Source organism: Gopherus flavomarginatus, chromosome 1, assembly GCF_025201925.1.
Source record: "Gopherus flavomarginatus isolate rGopFla2 chromosome 1, rGopFla2.mat.asm, whole genome shotgun sequence".
NCBI classification, from domain to species: domain Eukaryota; kingdom Metazoa; phylum Chordata; order Testudines; family Testudinidae; genus Gopherus; species Gopherus flavomarginatus.
The window spans coordinates 70,433,065-70,454,652 of NC_066617.1; the positions used below are offsets into that span (position 1 = coordinate 70,433,065).

The 21,588-nt window shown below is 44.1% G+C and overlaps 1 protein-coding gene across 2 annotated transcripts in view; it reads left to right on the forward strand.

The window, feature by feature from the left end:
- The first annotated feature begins 2,354 nt into the window (after positions 1-2,354).
- Positions 2,355-21,588, forward strand: part of KCNMB4 (potassium calcium-activated channel subfamily M regulatory beta subunit 4) — a 42,223-nt gene continuing 22,989 nt past the window's right edge. For both annotated transcript variants that reach the window (XR_007771989.1, XM_050935929.1), the window contains exons 1-2: positions 2,355-3,391; positions 20,281-20,408. Coding sequence is in view for 1 of the 2 variants with exons in the window: in XM_050935929.1 (XP_050791886.1) it covers positions 3,056-3,391; positions 20,281-20,408 (464 nt within the window). In the remaining variant the exon portion in view is untranslated. The remainder of the gene's footprint in view (positions 3,392-20,280; positions 20,409-21,588) is intronic.

Below are 21,588 nucleotides of genomic sequence, written 5' to 3' on the forward strand. Positions count from 1 at the left end.
GGGCAAGACTTCTAAGGATAAGCAAGAGATCCTCAGCTGTTTAGAATGATTAGCCCTAAAGCTCATGTAGAGCTTGAACATTACAGCTGCTTCTATTACACTTTGAAACCTAAGACTGTAACTCATTGGTGTGTATGGTTATCTGCTTTAATCTTGTAAATAACTCCCATTTTCTCCTAGTTAATAAACCTTTAGCTAATTATAGGATTGACTACAAACTTTGTCTGGTGAGTTCAGGGTGCACTTGACCTGGGGTAAGTGACTGGTCCTTTGTGACTGGGAGTAAACTGAATATTGTTGTGATGTTTGGTGTAAGGAGGGATTGTCTATCACAAAGGCAGGCTTGTCTTGGGGGCAAGGGTAAAGCGGTTGTAGTGCTTGAGGAGTTCACAGTTGATACTTGGTTAGATTAGAGAAATCTAAATATAGAACACTCCACCAGTTTGTGGTCTCTGCCCTGTTTCTTGGCAGTTTGCCCTGAGGTTGTCACTCACAGTTGTTTGCAACACCAGACAACTTGACACAGAGAATGGTGTCTAGAAGATAAATGTTTGCTGTTTTGCTGCAGTATTATACAAAAATAAATTGCTTTTTTTAATTCAACTTTTGCTTAGCCACTCAAATGCACATGGTTGCTAAACTTTTCTGTAGCAGTACTTTCTTTAGCAGGACTTGGTTTTTCCCAGTCTTTGTTTGTTGGCCTTGCTGCCAATGAATTTATTTCATGGTTGTCCTTGACTTACCAGGCTTCTGGACTGCCATGTTTTTTTGGCAGGGTACAACCTACGTTTAACTCTGGTTGCTAGGTTTTCCTGTAGAGTACGTGCTGGGCTAGAACAGATTTGCAAATAGAAATGTTTTTCCTGCTGATTTCACATTGACTTAGCAGGATCACTTTAATAAAAAAAAAAACGTCATTGAGTAAGACTTTGCTTTTACAACCCCCTTCTAATGCAAAGGACATAATTAATCTCACAAATTGGAATAAAGCTGAAGGCCGGTTACCGGAAAACAGTAACTGCTACTTCTACCAGTTACATCAGGCAATCTGCTCTGGAGTGGAGTTGCTGTGGGTGACAGAAGGTGACCTTAGACATTCAAAAATTGCCTGAATCGTCGTTCTATCATTCTTGCAGTTATGTTCTGAGCACAGCCCTGTAAAAGATTTTACTTTTTGAAGCTGAGTTTGGGCTGTTAGCCACATGGGCATTGGTTTGATTTTCTGTTGGGGGGGGGGGGGGAAGGAAAGCTTAGCAGCTTTGATCTCCCTCCATCTCCATGTTGAGTGTAGCTAAGGTGAAGGGCCAGGGGCGGCTCCAGGCACCAGCACAGCAAGTGTGTGCCTGGGGTGGCAAGCCGTGGGGGGCGGCAGTCAGGCAGCCTTTGGCAGCATGCCTGCAGGAGGTCCCCTGGTCCCACAGCTTTGGCGGCAATGGGTACGCCGAAGGTGCGGGACCGGTAGGTCACCTGCAGAAATGCTGCCGAATCCATGTGACCAGCAGACCGCCTGCAGGTGTGCCGCCGAAGGCCACCTGACTGCCGTGCTTGGGGTGGCAAAAACCATAGAGCCACCCCTGTGGAAGGGCAGTGGGCACGTCCACAACTGTGTATTTCTTCCCCCCACGACGGTTGGTCCTTTTGCTGCTGAATCGGCACAGGAACACCGCTGAGGGGTAGGGGAGGGTCTGTCGAATGAGCCTTCTGCCCAGCAAGGAGTGCCACCCATGATTGCCACCCCTCAAGAATTAAACATTAATCTTTAATTAGAGAGTGTCATGTGATGAACCCTCCAGGAATGCGCCCAGCCAAAGCTGGCAACCCTAGCCACCCCCAGAGGCTCTTCCAGGGGTGCACGGGGGCCGGGCGGGTTCTCCTAGGCTAACGCTATGTACCAACCCCTCCTCCTGTGCTTCTGGCTGCGCTGCCAGCCCGCGGCCTCCTTCCAAAGCACCGTGTGCAAAGGCCGCAGGGCGCTCAACGTGCTTCGGAGCGACCGAGCTCAGCGCCCTCAGCCACCGCCGGGGGCCGCTTTAGCGCTACCCTGAATTAGGCGCCAGGTTTAGTGTCTTCCCGGCGCCCGGGGGGGACATTCTTGTAGCCAGGCTGATTACCTGGCCCAGGGCGGGCGGGCTGCTCCCAGCTCGGGTCAATCGAGGGCTCAGCAGTCCCGCTTGCCTGACAGGGACTGAGGCCCCCATTGAGCTCCAGGGTGCTGGTTTCCGGGCCCGGGCTCTGAACGCGCCGCTTGCTGCTCGGGGGCCTGCGTCGGGCCCCACAGCGCGGGCTGGATTGGCAGCAGGGCCCCGAGCGGCTGGGCGGGGCCTGGCTCCGAGCCAACCGGGCGGCGTCGCGGATCGAAGCGCTGAATGAAAAGTGTCTCGGCGGAAGCGGCTCCCCACAGGCCCCTCCTGGCGGAGGGCTGGGAGCGAGCGAGTTACCCGCACGTGTGCGGCGCTGATCCCGCCGTCTCCGCTGCCTTGCCCCGGGTGCGGCCGGCGTTCGCCCCCGCTCAGGAGCGCCTTTCGGCGGCATTAATCCGGAGCAGTAATCGGGCGCTTCGTGGAACACTCTCCGGGGGCAGATAATCCCGGGCCAAGCTGTGCCGAGAGGAGATTGCCTCGCCCGGGGGCTGGATCAGCCGGCTGCCGCGGATCAGCGGGGTCAGGTCTGGGCAGGCGAGTCTCCCAGCCATGAGGGGCTGCTGGGGGAGCAGCGAGTTCCCTCCCGCTAAGCGGCTTAGCCCCCGGCAGATGTTGTCAGGCTCCCAGCCAGCTCCGATCATTGGCGGAGGGAGAGGCCGAGAGGGTCGGGAAACACCTCTAGCTCGGGGGGAAGAGAAGGGGGCTTGCACTGGTGCCTGGCACCCTCCGCCTTGCACTATGCGGGGGGAGTGAAGAGTTGCACGGCGGCGTCTCGCCTCAGCAGGGGAGCTCCGGTCCCCGGCGGAGGGGAGCTTGGCAGCTGGAGTGGAGGGAGTTTGTCTCCGATCGCCGCCTCCTCCCCTCTGCTGCTCTTGCTGCCAGGCTGGGTCAGCGCTTGCCGGTGGTAGGGGGAGATGGCGAAAATCAGGGTGTCTTACGAGTACACAGAAGCCGAAGACAAAAGCATCCGGCTCGGCTTGTTCCTGATCGTCTCCGGCATCGTGTCGCTCTTCATCCTGGGTTTCTGCTGGCTCAACCCCGCTTTGCAAGATTTGCAAGGCAAAGCTGCCAACTGCACGGTGCTCTCGGTGCAACAGATCGGGGAGCTGTTTGAATGCACGTTCACGTGTGGCACGGATTGCAAGGGCACCTCGCTGTACCCCTGCCTCCAGATCTACGTCAACAACTCGGAGTCCAACTCCAGGGCGCTGCTGCACCAGGACCAGCACCAGCTCATCACCAACCCTAAGGTAAACTTATGCCAGGGAGCGAAGGGCAGGGGGCGGCCTCAGGGCGCTTGTAACTCCCCAGCTTCGGGGACAGGGAAGCCAGCCCGTGCTCTGGGGTTTGTCTCCGAATCCCGGGGATGGGGGGCGGGGAACCCACGGACACTGGATCTAGTGGCCTGAACAGCAAAAGCAGATCAGCCACTCGCGTCCTACTGCCCTCTCTTTGCTCCGGCTGTGCCGCCGCCTGTTGCTAGAGCCTCGCGCTCCTGTCAGTATCTAACTGAGGCGCTGCAGCCTTTGGAGCCTTCCCTCCCCGCCTCCCCTAGGCCAGCAAAGTTTTACCTCCAGAGTTAACTTCTTTCGTGGATAAGCGTGTCACCCGGGCTCTCGCCGCTCCTCTTCCCAGCCCCGGCATGGACGGACCAGCTCACAGGTCCTCTGAAGGCGATCACAGGTCTAATGAGAAGAAGAGCCTGGAGTTTTTAACCCCCTTATTGTTAATCGTGTCCAGTAAAGGAGCTTGAAGCCGCGGAATCCATCGGCACTGCGAGGATAACAACGCCAGGTTTGTGTCTGAGACCGGATCCCAGGACCTCCACACACGGCCAGAGAGAGACACTACTGACAACGGGTTGCGACCTCCCCTCGGTGCAATCTATCCCCCGGCTGCTCGGAGAAAGAGGGGCAGGGGGCCTGAGAGGAGGCGCGCTGGGGACGGCAAAAGAATCGCACACAGTCAGCTGCGTTTGCGTTTCCTTGGCCGTTATTGCAGATATTTAGGTCCGAGGTTCTTCCTTCCAACCGGGCTGCTCCGTATTGATCCCTTTAAGGAAATCCCCATTCCAGGAAACGATTGAAAAGACTCCCTCTGTGGGAGAGCCAGCCGGAAAATAAGTTAAACGCACAACTTCAGCAACTGGCAATTAAACAAGAAAAATGATGTGGAAGGGAAGGCCAGTGTATTCTTTGCTTTGAGCACATGCCAGGAAGATTCCACCTTTGCAACCTCTTCTTTAAACCAACGAAACAAAAAAAAATTTCTCCTGGGCTATGAGGTGTGTTTCTGTGACTGTGTTTGTAAAATATGATCTCTGCCCTTCCAGTTTACCCTAAGTGTAGTAGCTAGCAAAGGAGTTGAACACTTTTCTAAGCTGGCACACAGTTAATATAAGCAAGTGGAAGGAAGGGTAAAAAACCACAGCTCTTGCAGCGAGGTAAGCATGGAGTGTTTGTTTATGCTATGAGAATTACTATCCCCTTTTTATATTTCAAGTCCTACAAAAGCAAATGCTTAGCTATATGTTTTTGCTTTAAAGTTTTTGTCTCTTACATTTGGCTCATACTTCAAAGTTCCTGATTTAGATTAGCTGGCAGGCTATGCTATGTCTCAAAGCTGCAAGTTTCCAGCGCATTGTTGTGCATAAGCATACCATTGTGGATGAACAAGGGAGTGCCAAATATTCAAGGGGGATATAGTTACAGGCATATATGAATGGGTACACAGTACTGAGCTCGGAAACCTGGAAGTTAAAAATGTAGAACACTTAGGAGAGGAAAAAGGAAGGTGGTGCATGAAGAGTTAAGTACATCAAGGAGAGAGCAAATGAAGTGTGCCTACTCCGGACTCCCTGAAAGTCTACACTGTGTCGGTTACAAAACACACAAAAAGTTTTACTTCAGTGCTAACAAGCATTTAGGATACCTGATTCAGCTATACATCAAGGGAAACACAAAGAATCTTGAAGAAAATCTGGAAAATGTCACATCCATGAGCATGAAATTAACGATCTCTGTCAATATTCTTTTAATGTTTCTCTTCATAATGTGGCTTAATCCAGAGCTTTGTAATATGTGCACGCTTGGGATATTTTTGGCAATCAACCTGTTTGTCTCCTGTATCTCTTGGAGCCAACACAAGAAGTCATGCTTGACTACTCGTCTTATGCAGTGGCCAAGAGATTAGAATGTTTGAGCACTCCACAAAGGACATGTACTTAGTGTGTTCAAGAATTCTTCAGAGAAGGAGAGCTGCAACAGATTTGAAATTTCTGGAAACACCATTGATGAACTAACGGTAATATAATATAGCATTGCCATAAGTGAGGTAAGTACCTCCATTTTCTCAGTACTAAAATAGTTGCAGACAGAAGCTTTGAGGAACTAACCTGAATGAAGGATACAAGAAATTATGCAGAGAAGCTTCAGGAGGTTAAAGATTTATTATACCTATACTGAATGGGCAGTATTCTGGGAGTTCAATTTAGGGATCCAAAGTTAAAATTTGAGTTAAGTGAACATTAATAGAATTCAAGTTTGTTCTTCAGTAATGGTCTCTGCATCAGCTAAGAAAACTCACTGAAGCCATGATATTCATGTTAGAAGTGGTTACGCACCATTATTTGGCAAAAGTGGATGTTTTCCTGACATTGCTATGGATCCAAGTGTGTGTTTGAGAGAGGAAGATTCTAAAATTTCTAAAACACCTACTTAGATTCTTTTATCTTCCAGATGGATGTATTCTAGGATGGCACCATGGTAGAGCTCAGCACTGCTGGATTGGTGCAGCTAATCAGAAAATAGGAAATTAATTAAAACACAGTTTTCCTGTATATCGATTACTTTTTTAGTGGCAAGTGGCTTTTAGGCAATTTTTGCTTGTATGCTCATAAATAACTTGATCTTTTATGTCAAATTTGAATAAAATTATAAAAATGAGCTTCTACTATGCCTAACATCACAATTATTATTGCTCTTATGTATTTATTTTTACAATGCCCAAAAGTGCAAGGTACTTCAAGGAACAGGATCATTAGAATCTTGCCTCAAAGAGCTTATGGTTTTACTTAAGACAGGAGATAATGTTGTTTTTAAGCAAGCATTGGTCAGCACTGTTTGCATTCTAAATATTGTAGCAGAGAACTCGAAAGTGAAACTGACTGAATAAAAACAGAATTGCTGTTTAAATTTAGTAAACTAAGATGTTGAGGTACTGTTTAGGTAAAATGGGGAAAGAAATTTTGTTTGAAATGTGATTTGGCATCCACCCTTCAATTTTTTTGTAACTTCTTTTTTTTTAAAGCACTTTTTAATGAGTCAGTACATTTTCCGGCATTCTGGTTGGCTGGAAGAAATTTTGTTCAGTATAATGTATACTTACAAGAGGCAGAAAGTTCCTGAAAATCTGACGGAATTAGTTTGCTAGAGAAAATGAGAAGTTAAAGTGCAGAAAACTTACAAGGGCTTCAGTAACACTTGTGATATGGCTCAGCACAAAAGAGTAAACTAGGATCACAGTAGGGGTAGTACAAGGGTGAACTACTTCAATGGATGAAGAACTTGACAGAGATTGACTTGTTGGGTAGCCTAGGAAATTCTATCTTCTTAGTCTTTCTCTATTTAATAAATAGAAACATAAATTAGCTCACAGGAGTGTAGTGAAGATTAGTTAATGTTTATTCAGAGCTTGCAAGAGAAAGGACCAAAGTATTTAATCATACTAGGACGATGATGGAGGGAAGTAATTTGGAGGAAGGCATTAGAACACTCATGTTTAGTGCCAGTTTTTGTTTATGCCCTGAAAGATGAAACATGTACTAAGGTCTTTTTATTTTTTCCCCCGAGACCAAACTTATAAGCAAGGAGAAAGAGGTGGGGAGGGGGGCAGAAGTCAGTAGCAGGGAAAGCAGGGCAGTAAAATCTAATAGGAATTGGATGAAGGAGTAGGAAAGGTAAGTACTGTAAGTAGCTCTTTGGTATGGGCTTGATTCTGTACTCACCGAAATCACTGCTAAAGCTCCCATTGACTTCAGTGGGGCAGGATAACACCCTATATCATAGAGTGAGACATTAATCCATAAGCTTCTGGCAGCCCCACCAGGCTGGTTTAGAGACTGACACATGTTTTGTTTACAGTAGATGTTGGTGAGAGTCATTTGGCAAGGAACAGAGATGTACCATGTGTACCTTAAACTGTTCCAACCACCCTGCTTTACTGCAGCACCCTTTTCAGTAGGGACGTTGGTGATCAGTAGAGCTGTGTGAATATTGGATTTTTCTGGTTCACTGTCATTTCTGAAAAATAAAAATTTCAATTTCCAAAAGAACTGAAAACAATTTTTTTTCAAAATTTGTGGTGAATCATATACTTGAAAGAAAATTAGTTTGGGTTGAACAAAATGTTTTGTTTAGATTTTGAGCAATATTTAATGTTTTTAATCATTAATATTTTTAATTAAACAATTTATAGATAAAATAATTCTGAATAATACTAAAACAGTTCATTTTGAAATGATTTGAAATGAAATTTTGATTGGGGGGGAGGTTCAAATTTATTTATTTTATTTACCAAGGCAATGCGGCGGAATCAACATGAATTTGTGAAATGTGTGAATGTCACTAAATCTGCTTTTTTCACACCAAAAAAAAATAGTTTAGGTTGAAAAACTTCACCCAGCTCTAGCTGTCAGTAACGTGATGGGCAAAAGAAGGACCTAGGAAAAGCCCCTGAGTTATATTTAGGGCCCTACCAAATTCACAGTCCATTTTGGTCAATTTCACAGTCATAGGATTTTAAAAATTTCATGATTTTGGCTACTTAAATCTGAAATGTCATGGTGTTGTAATTGTAGGGGTCCTGACCCAAAAAGGAGCTGAGGGGGTGTCACAAGGTTCTTGTAGGGGGGGTTGCAGTACTGCTTCTCTTACTTCTATGCTGCTGCCTGCGGAGCTGGGCCCTCAGTCAGCAGTCACCACTCTCTGGCTTCTCAGCTCTGAAGGCAGCAATGCAGAAGAAAGGGTAGGGTGGCATGATATGGTATTGTCACCTTTCTGCGCTGCTTCTGCTTCTGGCGAGGTGCTGCCTTCAGAGCTGGGTGCCTGGCCAACAGCCACTACTCTCCAGCCGCCCAACTCTGAAGGCAGCGCAGAAGTAACCTTGCGACACCCCCTGCAACTCTCTTTTGGGTTATCAATTTGAGAAATGCTGGTCTCCCCCATGAAATCTGTATAATATAGGGTAAAAGCACACAAAAGACCAGATTTCACAGTCTGTGAGCTGTTTTCCATGGCCATCAATTTGTTATGGCCCTAGTTACATTGCAGAACACTGACTTTGCTCAAGTATCCACAGAAGACAGTATTTTCCAGGACCCTTTACTTGAGATTCTTTTTGGATGTTACCCATTAGATAAGCAGCCCCCACAAGGGAAAAAAAGGCTTGATCCAAAGGCCCAACAAGCAGAGGCTGCTTTCATATTACAGCCACTGTTGAAATCAGCAGAGGCACTCCAACTGGAGCTCTCATCTAAGAGTATGTCTACACTACGCGCCGGATTGGCAGGTAGTGATTGATCTATTGGGGATCGATTTATCTCGTCTAGTGTAGGTGTGATAAAATCAATCCCTGATCGCTCTGCCATCAACTCCGGAACACCACCATGTGCAAGAGGCGGAAGTGGAGTCGACGGGGGAGCGGCAGCAGTCGACTCGCTGCTGTCCTCATGGCCAGGTAAATTGACCTAAGATACGCTGACTTCAGCTACCCTATTTGCGTAGCTGAAGTTGTGTATCTTAGGTCGACTCCTCCCCCATTGTAGACCTAGGCTTAGTCTATCAGTGCACTGATTTGTTAACCTTGGGTAAAACCCTCTTTTTCCTTTGCTCACCAAGGCTGTTGAGAAGGGGGTTGGCTGAGGTGGTATGTTGATGGGCAACCCATTATTTGGTTGGTGATTTTTTTAGTTGATGGAGCTAGGCAGGCAGAACATTGTATGAGCACCTATAAGTGTAGTTCAGAAACGTGAAGAAACAAATAAATATACACCTGCATATTGCTGTTACAAGTTTTTAACTAATATTGTCATTAGTTTTCCTTAACAATTGTATTGCATCTTAAGCTTCCTTAGTCTCGTATTGTGGCATATAGGCTGACTGACACTAATTTATTAGATGAGACTGTAAGAGTAGAATTTATATATTACTCATAAGTAAATTCTCTAGTAATTTAATTAAACTAAATTTAAGGCGTAGAAGGAAATGCTCTTCAATTATTTTACCTACTTTTAGAAACTCATGTCAAAAACCAAACCAAACCAACAAACCCTGAATTTTGGTTTGGCATAATATTTTACTTCAAGAGTAGTGACATAAATGGTTTGTGTCCATAGCAGATTTTTTTTCTTTTTAAGTTTAATGTCTCTTGGGGCAATAGCTTATTTTTAGTTTTGTCATCAAATATCATAGGCTTTAAAAGCTTTCTGAATGCTGATCTAGAATAGCCTTATTAACAGATTATAAACATGGTTTAGTTTAATGATTTTAGTCAAGAATATTTGATGAATGAACAATCAGACAGCTGTGTTAACCCCAAAATGTTTTTATCAAAGTTATGGATTGCAGCAGTGGGCGCCCAGTATGTTAATCGACTGGGTATGCTCTTATTAACCACAGCAAAAATCTTGAATAACTTAATAAACTTTAAGATCATTAAAAACAAAAGACCCTTTATTTTCCTTACCCTGGTTTAATTATTCACTGGGGTATCTGTACCTTCTTTGTGAATCAGTAGTGTGAAAAATGTGTGCTTTGGTCTCATTACAAACTTTCTACAAAACAAAACTGAATTAGTGGCAACGTAGCCCTTCCAAAACCAGTGCTTTTGGGTTGTAAAAGTATTTTCTAAATTCTATAGTTTGGCATTTCAGTTATGAAGTTATGAATCTATATAGCCATGCTAGCAAGTATTGTATGTTTTGAACCGAGATCTCTTCAAATTTTCTCCAACTAGTCTGTAATAAAGTAAAAGTTGTATTGCAGGGAATAATCATACAATTGCACAATCCCAGATTCATTTTGATTCTTAAAAGATTGGTCAGCTGGGTCAGAATAAATCCAGAAATATGAATGTAAAATACTGTATCGGATTACAGAAATTTAAATTTGTTTTCAGTGTGCCTGATTTGTGGATGATGGATTTTTCAGATTAAATTAATTATAATACTTATTGTAAACTTTCTTTAGTTGCTCCAATAGCAATAACCATTTTCATGCCAAAGTTTAACAGCTTGGGGCATTGGAGACCTTCCATATAAAATACAAGTACAAAAAATATCAAGACTTACGCCTTCTGTACCATTAATCAAGCAGAATAGATTAACTATGGAGCCAGGATCCAGTACCAATTATGCTGATGCTAATCTCAAACTCTCTGAATTTATTGCTAATACATATAGTGCAGAGTGCCAAAAAATACTTTTAGTTGTGTAAATTTACAGTGGAATATATCAGCTTGCAGCTAAAAAATAAATTGACATCTGCCTCCTTACACGTTTGTTTAGAATAATTTTTTCTCTTTATGCCTGCAACTGAGCATGATGTAAAAAATAACTTGTTTGATTTATACTTTTTTTGGAAAAGACATATGTGAATGAATACATGTGTGTATCCTTAGCTATGTATAAAATTGTGTGTGTGTGTGATTGTCTAGATTCTTCCTGGGCATGAGGGTAGGGGTGCAGTAAATGGCTGGATAGAACTGCTCAAGAGAGCTCAAGGATAGTTCACTAGTTATTCCCCCATGTGTACAATGTTCCAGAAGGGGATCAGATGAAGGATTAGCCTTAGCCATGACTCATATACTGTGTGGGGAAGAGGACAGAGTATGCTGCACCACCCTAATATTGGGCTATACCGGGGGTGGGCAAACTTTTTGGCCCAAGGGCCACATTGGGTTTGCAAAACTGTATGGAGGGCCTGGTAGGGAGGGCTGTGCCTCCCCAAACAGCCTGGCCCCTGGCCCCTATCTGACCCCTCCCACTTCCCACCCCCTGACTGCCACCCTTAGAATCCCTGACCTATCCAATCCCCCCTGCTTCTTGTCCCCTAACTGCCCCCTCCTGGGATCCTGCCCCCATCCAACCCCCCTTGCTTCTTGTCCCTAACCACCCTCTCCCAGGCCCCCTCCCCCCCCCGGCCCTAACCGCCCCCAGGACCTCATCCCCTATCCAACCCCCTTCTCCCAGTCTCCTGACTGCTTTGACCCCTATCAACACCCTCGTCCTCTGACAGGACCCCCCCAGGAGTCCCCTGCTTATCCACCCCCCCTCCCATCCCGTGACAGCCCCCCAGAACCTCTGCCCCGTCCAACCGCCCCCTGTCCCCTGACTGCTCCCTGGGACCCTCCACCCCTTATCCAACCCCCCAGTCCCAGCCCCCTTACCATGCCGCTCAGAGCAGCATGTCTGGCAGCCGTGCCACCTGGTCGGATCCAGACACGTTGCGCTCTGCTTGGCAGGAACATGCTGCCCAGAGCGCTGCCTGCGTGGCAGTGTGACTGTGGTGGAGAAGGATGGCGGGGGAGGGGCCGGAAGCTCAGGGGCCAGGCAGGACAGTCCTGCGGGCCGGATGTGGCCATAGTTTGCCCACCTCTGGGCTATACCAACTCAGACAACTATCTAGGGCATAGTGTATATTACATCTCCAAAAAACTGCACTGAAAACTTTAAGGTTGCAAAGGTCAAGCACTCCAAAATTAGGAAATGCTAGAATTAAGGTCACCTGTGCAACCTTAGCTTGGCCCCCTTCTGTCTATGCATTATGGTACAGTCTGTAATTGTATGATCACATGCTGTTTGTTTTACACAGGGCCCCTGCCTCATTCAGTGCACAGGATGGACTGTGTGCTGAGAATGAAGCAGCTGTTTTGTTTTTGTATTTCTTTATATTCATTATTCAGTTTGTGGGCCCAGGCCATACTTAGTGCACACATCCAAACCCTGCACTGGATACAGAATTATTAATTTCCTCATGGTCTTTTCACCACAGTAGCTGAACCCAATGGCCATTAATGAGTTTGTCTTCTCCAGACTCTTGTGAGCTAGGTAGGGGTTTTACAGATGGGGAACTGAGACACAGTGAGATTTAAGTCCATTAATTTTAGGTGTTTAGTGGTTGCATGCCCAGCTTGATACATCTAGGGCTTGATGTTTCAGCATACTTAACAGCACTTTGTATGTTCAAAGCACTGTACGGACATTGGCACACCTCATAAGGCATGTAAGTACCCTCTCCTCTCAGTCCTTTCAAGCATACTGTCTCAATCTCCTGTATCCCTTGACCCGTCCAACCTTCCCCTGCACTTCTGTCTTGAGCACTGAAGGTCTATGCTGCTGTGTGACCAGGGGCAAGTCACTTCACCTCTCTGTTCATCCTCTCTGCTTGCCTTGACTATTTAGAGTAAGGCTGGTCCAGTGGTCAGCATGCTAGCCAGGGAGTTTAGTTCCTCGCTCTGTAACAGATTCCCCTGTCTGACCCTGGGCAGGTTGTTTGGTTTCTGTGCCTCCATCCCCCGTCAGTTAAAGGAGGATAACAGCAGTTTCCTACCTCACAGAGGTGTGGAAAGGATAAATACATTAAAGACTGTGAGGTCTCAGATACCATGGTGAGGGTCACATAGGTATGTAAAGCATATAGTTATGTGTGGCTTTGGAATCTGTCTAATTCTTGGGACATTAGTTCTATTTGTGCATTGTGATTTTATATGGATTGTACAAGTACCCAGAACATATTTAAAGAAATTTATGCGTGCTCACTATCTGTCTTATAGCTGGGGAACCAAACAGAAAAGCAAAAGTGATTTGCCTGAGTCTTCATAGTGAATTGGTGGCAAAGTCAGGATTAGAAGCCAGGGCCTCCTGATTCCCAGCCCAGCAGGGGTCCTATGGAAAAACTAGTATGTGCCCATTTATTTAGCTTGTTTCATAATGCATACACCCAAGGAGGCAGAATTGTGCATAGTTTCTGAATGAGATTTGGGTTAAAGCTACTAGAGATAGACTGTCTCTCATGTACATATGTGGATTCTCATTCCCTCTCCACCATACTTGCTCACTTCATACTCTACATTCATTCACCTGCAGGAATGCTGCTTTCAGCTCCACAGAAGTAAGGGTGGCAATCCCATACCCCCCCTACAGTAGCATTACGGACACACACGCCCCCAATCCACTTTTGGGTTGGGACCCCCATGGTTACAAAGCTGAAATTTCAGATGTAAACATCTGAAACCATGAAACTGATTATTTAAAAAATCCTTTGACTGTGAAATTGACCATAGTGGACAGTGAATTTGGTAGGGCCCTGTATGTATTCCAAGCTTTTATATCTGTTCTCTAACACTTTTATTGAATTGGATCTTGAGTCATTTATCCAAACAAAGGTTTGAAATAAGGGAGGAATTTCATTAGCTGATGCTGTGTAACTGAGACTATATTTGAATTGTATAATCTGATATGTGCTACAATACACTGTAGGATGTCTGATTATAGAGTTGTGCACCAACAGAACTTCCAAAAAACTCTCCACTTCATTATCTTCATACTCCCCTTGAAGCTGGAGAGAGGTGCCATTGTCTTCAATGGAAACAACAGACCCATTTTTCTGGACTGTTGTGAAGGAGGTCCCGAACATTCAGCTTCCACTGGAAGCAGAGAGGCAGTGTGGTCTAGTGGATTGGACTGACTGGGCAAGTCACTTTACTTTCTTCTCTAATTTCCTTCTCACCCTTATTTGGCTTGTCTAAGTGATCTCTTTTGGGCAAAGACTGTCTCTTACAATGCATTTGGACCTTGCCTAACACAATGATGGCCTGATCTTGATTGGGACCTGTAGGCCTTGCAAATAATTAATAATGCTCCAGGAGGTGCTAGGTAGGACAAACTTTTCTCACTAATGCTATTCTAAACAATAGCAGGCGCTAAGAGGGTAGCCTGTCAACTGATTTCCCCCACTTCTTGAATTATGTAGTATAAAGATGGCAGCAGTTTCTCTAAAGATCTGACAGCAGAGGTACAAATATTTTACTCACTGTCAAGGTTATGGGGCAAATCACACTTCAGAACTCTTTCAGTTCCTCTTAAGTGCACCCCTGTGGAGGCAGATTTCATTACCTTCATACCTCTCTGCGTGGAGCCCTATGGTCCTACCATTTCTAGACTGGATCTCGGGGCTGTCGGGTTAACACAGGTGATAAGCTCGGAGGCTGCAACCTAAACAGAGTTTGGCACTGTGACGGTGCACCCCATAAGGTTTCATGCAAATATGCTTATGAATGTATTTATATGACATAACTGGAATATGTTTTATGCTACATATGCCATGTAACATATCTCTGTAAAGGTTATGATCTATTGCAGGGGTCAGCAACCTTTCAGAAGTGGAGTGCTGAGTCTTCATTTATTCACTGTAATTTAAGGTTCCGCGTGCCAGTAATACATTTTAATGTTTTTAGAAGGTCTCTTTCTAGAAGTCTATAATATATAACTAAACTATTGTTGTATGTAAAGTAAATAAGATTTTTAAAATGTTTAAAAAGCTTCATTTTAAATTAAATTAAAATGCAGAGGCCCCCCAGACCAGTGGCCAGGACCCGGGCAATGTGAGTGCCACTGAAAATCAGCTTGTGTGCCGCCTTTGGCACGCGTGCCATAGGTTGCCTACCCCGATCTACTGAATCTATTCATCCTATTTGTATGCATGTGTCATTGTATTCAAAGTTATGAATATTGGCTGTGTACTTGCTTGATTTCCAAGTAGCCTAGTAAAGCATTTGGTCAGCTTCTTGAGAACGGAATGTGCAAATTAAGTGGCCAATCAAGAAACACTTAAAGGACAATGAATCTTGGAAAGTGCCAATCCTCATAAGAAGTCTACCTGAGGATGTTCAAGGTAGCATGTAAACAATGGATGCTGCCTGTAAAAACTGAGTCATGCATGGACATATAACTTGCCCAGGTGACTCCAAAACTCCATCTTGAAGCTGGACTTTGCATAGGAGAGAGGAAGGGGTCTCCACCCACAAGAGAGAGTCTACTTAAATCCCTGGGAGGCCCCTCCATTTTGTCTTCAGCTGGCTCAAGAGAGAGCCTCTCCACCCCCAAGGATACCTGAAAGAAACTAGAACAAAGGACTGTAACTACAGGGGGTGTGAGTGATTGCTGGACCCAGACTAGAAGAAGACTAGTCTGTAAAAGGAAGCTTACGGGAACACCACAGAGGGTGAGAGTTTGTCTGTATTCAGTCTTCTTACTATATTAGACTCAGGCTTGCGTGTTTTGTTTTATTTTACTTAGTAATTCACTTTTTTTCTCTCTGTTACTACTTGGAACCACTTAAATCCTACTTTCTGTATTTAATAAAATCACTTTTTACTTATTAATTAACCCAGAGTATGTGCATATCTCTCTAGCAGTGTTATAGACGGCAAACAATTTATGAGTTTACCCTGTATAAACTTTATGCAAGGTAAATGGATTTATTTGGGGTTTGAATGCCATTGGGAGTTAGGCATCTGAGTGTTAAAGACAGGAACACTTGTTAAGTTGCTTTCTGTTAAGTCTGCAGCTTTGGGGAATGTGGTTCAGACACTGGGGCCTGGTCTACGCTATGCGTTTAAACCGATTTTAGCAGCGTTAAACCAACTTAATGCTGCACCTGTCCACACAACGAGGCCCTTTATATCGATATAAAGGGCTCTTTAAACCAGTGTCTCTACTCCTCCCCGACGAGAGGAGTAGCGCTGAAATCGGTATTTCCATATCGGATTAGGGTTAGTGTGGCCGCAAATCGACGGTATTGGCCCTCCAGGCGGTATCCCACAGTGCACCATTGTGACCGCTCTGGACAGCAATCCGAACTTGGATGCACTGGCCAGGTAGACAGGAAGAGCCCCACGAACTTTTGAATTTCATTTCCTGTTTGCCAAGCGTGGAGCTCTGATCAGCACCGGTGGCGATGCAGTCCCAAATCCAAAAAGAGCTCTAGCGTGGACTGTACGGGAGAGACTGGATCTAATTGCTGTATGGGGAGACAAATCTGTTCTATCACAGCTCCATTACAGAAGACGAAATGAGAAAAAGCATTTGAAAAAATCTCCAGGCTATGATACAGAGTCCACAGCACAGTGCTGTGTGACAAGCATAACGGAAAGCGAAAGAATCAAATGGATACTCATGGAGGGAGGGAGGGGGTACTGAGGACTCCAGCTATCCCACAGTCCCCGCAGTCTCTGAAAATCATTTGTGTTCTTGGCTGAGCTCCCAATGCCCGTAGGGTCAAACACATTGTCCGGGGTGGTTCAGAGTATATGTCGTCAATTTACCACCCCTCTCCCCCCCGTGAAAGAAAAGGGGGGAAAAAAATAGTTTCTTGACTTTTTTCAGTGTCACCCTATGTCTACTGCATGCTGCTGATAGATGCGGTGACAGTGACAAAAGGCAAAACTGGCTCCATGGTTGCCATGCTATGGCGTCTGCCAGGGCAATCCAGGGAAAAAGGGCGCGAAATGATTGTCATCCGTTGCTTTCATGGAGGAAGGAATGAGTGATGACATTTACCCAGAATCACCCGTGACACTGTTTTTGCACCATCATGCATTGGAATCTCAACCCAGAATTCCAGTGTTTGAGGGAGACTGCGGGAACTATGGGATAGCTACGGGATAGCTACCCAGAGTACAACGCTCCAGAAATCGATGCTAGCCTTGGTACATGGACGCACACCGCTGAATTAATGTGCTTAGTGTGGCCGCGTGTACTCGATTTTATACAATCTGTTTTTCAAAACCGGTTTGTGTAAAATCGGAATAATCCCGTAGTGTAGACGTACCCTGGGTCTGTGTTGGAGCAGACTGGTGTGTCTGGCTCAACAGGACAGGGTGCTGGAGTACCAAGCTGGCAGAGAAAGCAGGGGCAGAAGTAGTCTTGGCACATTAGTTGGCAGTTCCCAGGGGGGTTTCTGTGTTCCAACCCATCACAGGTACCTTCTAGCCCTTTTCATCTGGGAACCTATAACAGCTGATGAGAGTGACTCAAAAACAGTTTGTTTTTTTTAAGAACAAAGCACTATTTAGTCATTCACCCAAAGACACGAAGCACACTGAACAGAGAGATAAAACAAAAAGGCTATACACCTATTTCCCCTTACCTATATCTTCATATTTGGTAAGCCCCCTTCAGCCCAGTTACCTTCATCTGTGGGTTGGAAGACACAGACTGCCCTGCTGCAGCATGGTCTCTGTGTCTTGTTGCATTCCTATCAGTGCTCACTGATGCTCCTTGACAGGCCCCAGCAACCCAGTCAACCCCCTTTACTCTTTTAGGCCCTGGATGCTTTAATGGTTTAGTATCTCCTTTGATCCTGGCCTCAGGAATGGGAAGAGTAAACCTTACCAGCCTGGTTGGGGCTGGCTGACTGATGTGTTCCCCATTGTTTCCTCAGGGACCCTTGGTATTCTCTGGACATACTTTATCTTTGCCATTGTTTTGTTGTTACCTGTTTGTTTCCCTTCTGCCATCCTCCTTTGATATAATGCCTTGACCTCACTCAGGATAATACCAACCAGGTGAACTGAGGTGCATATGATATTTATAAAAAATAATAGCCATTATTACCTCATTTGGCAATTACCATCTTCAAACTGGAATTATAGTGGTAGGATTAGTACTGGTGAGCCATGTCAACTCAGCCAGATGGAGAAATGAGGAATTTCATGCAATGGGGGGCGGAGGAGAGGTGGACTTTCTCCCCAAGAAATTGTGGTGGCTCACTTTTCCTGTCAAACACTGGGATATGCCTGTAAATTTCATCTAGCAGAGAATGCAGCAGAGCCAGAAGATGACGGAACGGTAAAAGGAGTGATCTCCAACAGAGCTCAAACGCTACACCAGGCAAAAGACATTACTGCAACAGAATGAACATAGCCCAGCAGGCCACAAAAGCTCACTCCTCCTTTCTCCTCACTCCCATGGTAGGGGCCTGTGCTAGTTCATGGCCTAAAGAAAATCTAGCTTCAACCAGAGTCAACGCAGCTTGGCGGAAAGGCGCAGAAGCCTCACGCCCAATAACCCTAATAAACGGAACATGTCCTGTTATCAAGCTAACAAGTCTTAACCTTTCCACCAGCCAGCAGGCCCTAAAAGACCTGGTGGATGTGGTAGTCCTAAAGGTCACTGACAAACAAACTCCCAAACTGTATTATTGAACCAAGAAATGTTGTGGGACAAGGGAATTGATTTTAAGTTTGAAATAACAAAAAGCAAGAAAATACTTGTATTCTGTTTTCTATTTCAGCATTTGCAGAACAATAGTCATTGTGGTGTTACTTATTTCTAAAAATACAAACCTGAAAAAGAATCTTAGGGTAGGATTCTCTTCTCAGCACGAGGATGCGAAGAGCTCTACATGACAGCAACACCACACGTGTTGCTGTGAAAATGGGGGTGCTTTGTTATGAAAAAGGCAAGTTTTAACTTGAAACAAACGAGTCAAAATTTGCACTTTGTTCCAGGTTAGTATATAGGAGTTTATCAAAAATAGATGTGGATGCTGACAGGAATAACCAAGTTTTACTTGATCAGACTGATGAATACCTGAGAATTTTGTAATGGAGATATGCTGTACAGAGCTGGAAGCCTGAAGTATTTCAGTGGTAGAGTGGAAGCATAAGCTCACTGATGGGATGGTAGAAAAGTGCCCACCAGCCATCTAATCAAGACCCTTTCCTCACAGCTGTCTTTGTTTTCAAATAAGAGTTCTGAGGGAGGACAGACCCTTCCCTGTTAGTTGTCCTTTCAGGTTACTGTGGAGAAACCTGCACTAAGACTTCCCTGAGCCTGGGGTTCCTGTCTGCTACCCCTACTGAAGAGTGTGGAAATCCTATATCTGGCTTCCTGTTTGTCTTCCTAGTCATATGTCCTTTGACTACAGCTCCCAATTTTAAAAAGGACACAGGTCATACCATTCACACTGTGCTATGCACATGTGAGTCCGCATCCAGTACCCTCTCAAAGGAGGGACGGTAAATAAAAATGTTTCCATTATTGCTTATGTTAACAAAGCAACGTAAGTGTTTGTAGTGCTACCTTTGTCTGTTGAGTTTCAAAAATGGAAGGGTGAATTCTCTCCTGGATGGATGGGATGCCTATTAATGACTGAAAGAATTGTGCTTGTGCACTGAGGTAGAAATATTTCTCCAAAGAATAAACTGTGGTACTAATTCTAGTAATATGTGTTTAAGGTAAAAGCGGTACAAAGGGAGACATTGTGGTTAAATATGAGACTGGGAAGCAAGACACTTGGTTCTGTTCCTCTGTGACCTGCAACAGATCACTTAAGGCCTGATTCAAAGCCCACTAAAGTCAATGGACAGACTCCCATAGACTTCAGAAGACTTTTGAATCAGGCATCTGGGCCCCAGTTTAGCAAAGCACTTAAACACATGCTTAAATCCTGTTGACTTCAATGTGATTTAAGCATGTGCTAAAGTGTTATGCTGAACTGGGATTTCAACATCCTGTGCTTGTTTCCTACAAACCTTATATTTATTAGTGTGGGGTAATACCTATCTTTTGTACAGCATTTTGAGATCTGTTGGTGAAAATTTGGTGTAATAATGACATTCTTTATTCATTCTTACATTGTTAAACGGAACATGTGTTTGTACATGTCGTAAATGTTTGTATTGATTTCTAGTTTTCAAAATATTACCCATGAGTACAGCTAGCTAGAGCCCCCTTGAAAATTAATCCTCTCCTTTTCGTCTTTTTTTAATTTCAACATGCGAAACATTAGCATGTTTCCTGGAAGGATGGAGGTGTGTGAGAGAGAGCAGGTAGTAGTAAAGTTAAAAAAGCACATAGTAAATCATTCTCTTGTAACTGATCATTAAAACATAAATATTGAGCAATTAATGATCAAGAGATGTTCATTTAACTTTTTGTTCCCTTCTGTTTGAAAACTTGCATCCATAGGTTCAGTCTTTATCACTATGTGTGAATTTGGTGAGGAAAATCCAGAAAGAATGTTACCTTGTATTGTTGAGTACAGAAATAATTCCATTTTGGAACCTGTCTTGACAGTGTTCATACATCCCTCCCTGTGAAAGAGAAAATCAGAAGAATTCTGAAATTGTCACACACTGGCAGGAATACTGGAAAGTGGAAGTGGGTTCACAGCCATTTACATGTTATTTTAATGAGCATCTAAGGTAAGTCACTGCCTATGTTTGCATAGCTAGACATATTTACAAAATCTTTCCATCCTCTGCTCTCCATTGGCCTTCTTTGGAGCAAACTATTTGAAAATGTTTTATTTTGACGGTAAAAAATGTGTGAAAGAATTCTCATTGCTGGTGAACAAAGTATTTTTAATTTTTTGCTGTTGAATTTTTTTTTTTTTTTTGGTGACACCAAAAGGCAGTTGCTCCAGAAAAAGTTTCACTACATTGCAAAAGCTGACTTCATTTCGCTACCAAAACTGGCAAAATCCTTAGTTGTAACAAATTTGTGTTTCTTCCCGAAAGAGGGAGGAATTCTACCATTTTCACTGTGAGGACTTGTGATCATGGAGGAAATGAGCCTTCGATTTGATTAATGTATGTTCATACAACTATCAGTTTTCATTCTTTCATACTTACAAAGAGGAGAGTTGTGGCTTTAGGCTACTCTACTTAGGGAATTATTATTCTTTTTTTCCTGGGTGTCTTTGTATTTCCCATTAGCAGTAATGGGTCTTACACATGTATCAAGGGATAGATAGCTCTCTTAGGTTAAAGCAGTCAACTTACCTCCGCATATATTTTCCCTTCTCAGGTACATGCATTGATTATTGTTGTTCTTCTCTTTTCTTGTTTTTCTGTATCTTTCTGGTCATGTTTTGTCTGGGAGTAAGTATTATACATCCTTGGTGAGACTGGATCTGTAAAACTGCACTGTGTCATTACCAGAAATGTACAGCCAGATTGCTTTTCCCTGAATTGCCTCCAATGAAAAATGACTATATATCTGCTGGGATGGGCATAAGAAAAGATTTAAAAAGCAAACAAACAACGAACCTCCCAAGCCTAAATATGAATCAGGGTGGATTTGATTTAAATCACTAGTCAGGAAAACTTGATTTAATCATGGATTTCTACATAAAAGTGCATTCTTGTTGGTTGTTATCTTAATACATATTCTTCACAACTCAGATGTAGGTTTCATTTTTAGAAGGTACACACTATACATTTTTAAAGTGATTTATTTTGAAAACTTTTCAGATTAGTTTTACAGCTATATCAGAAAATGAATGGTTATTTCATTTACCAAAGGTAATTGAAGCAGATATTTATGAAGTCATTGGGAGGTGAACTGTCTCCAATTCAACAGGTTACTCATTAATATTTGGAG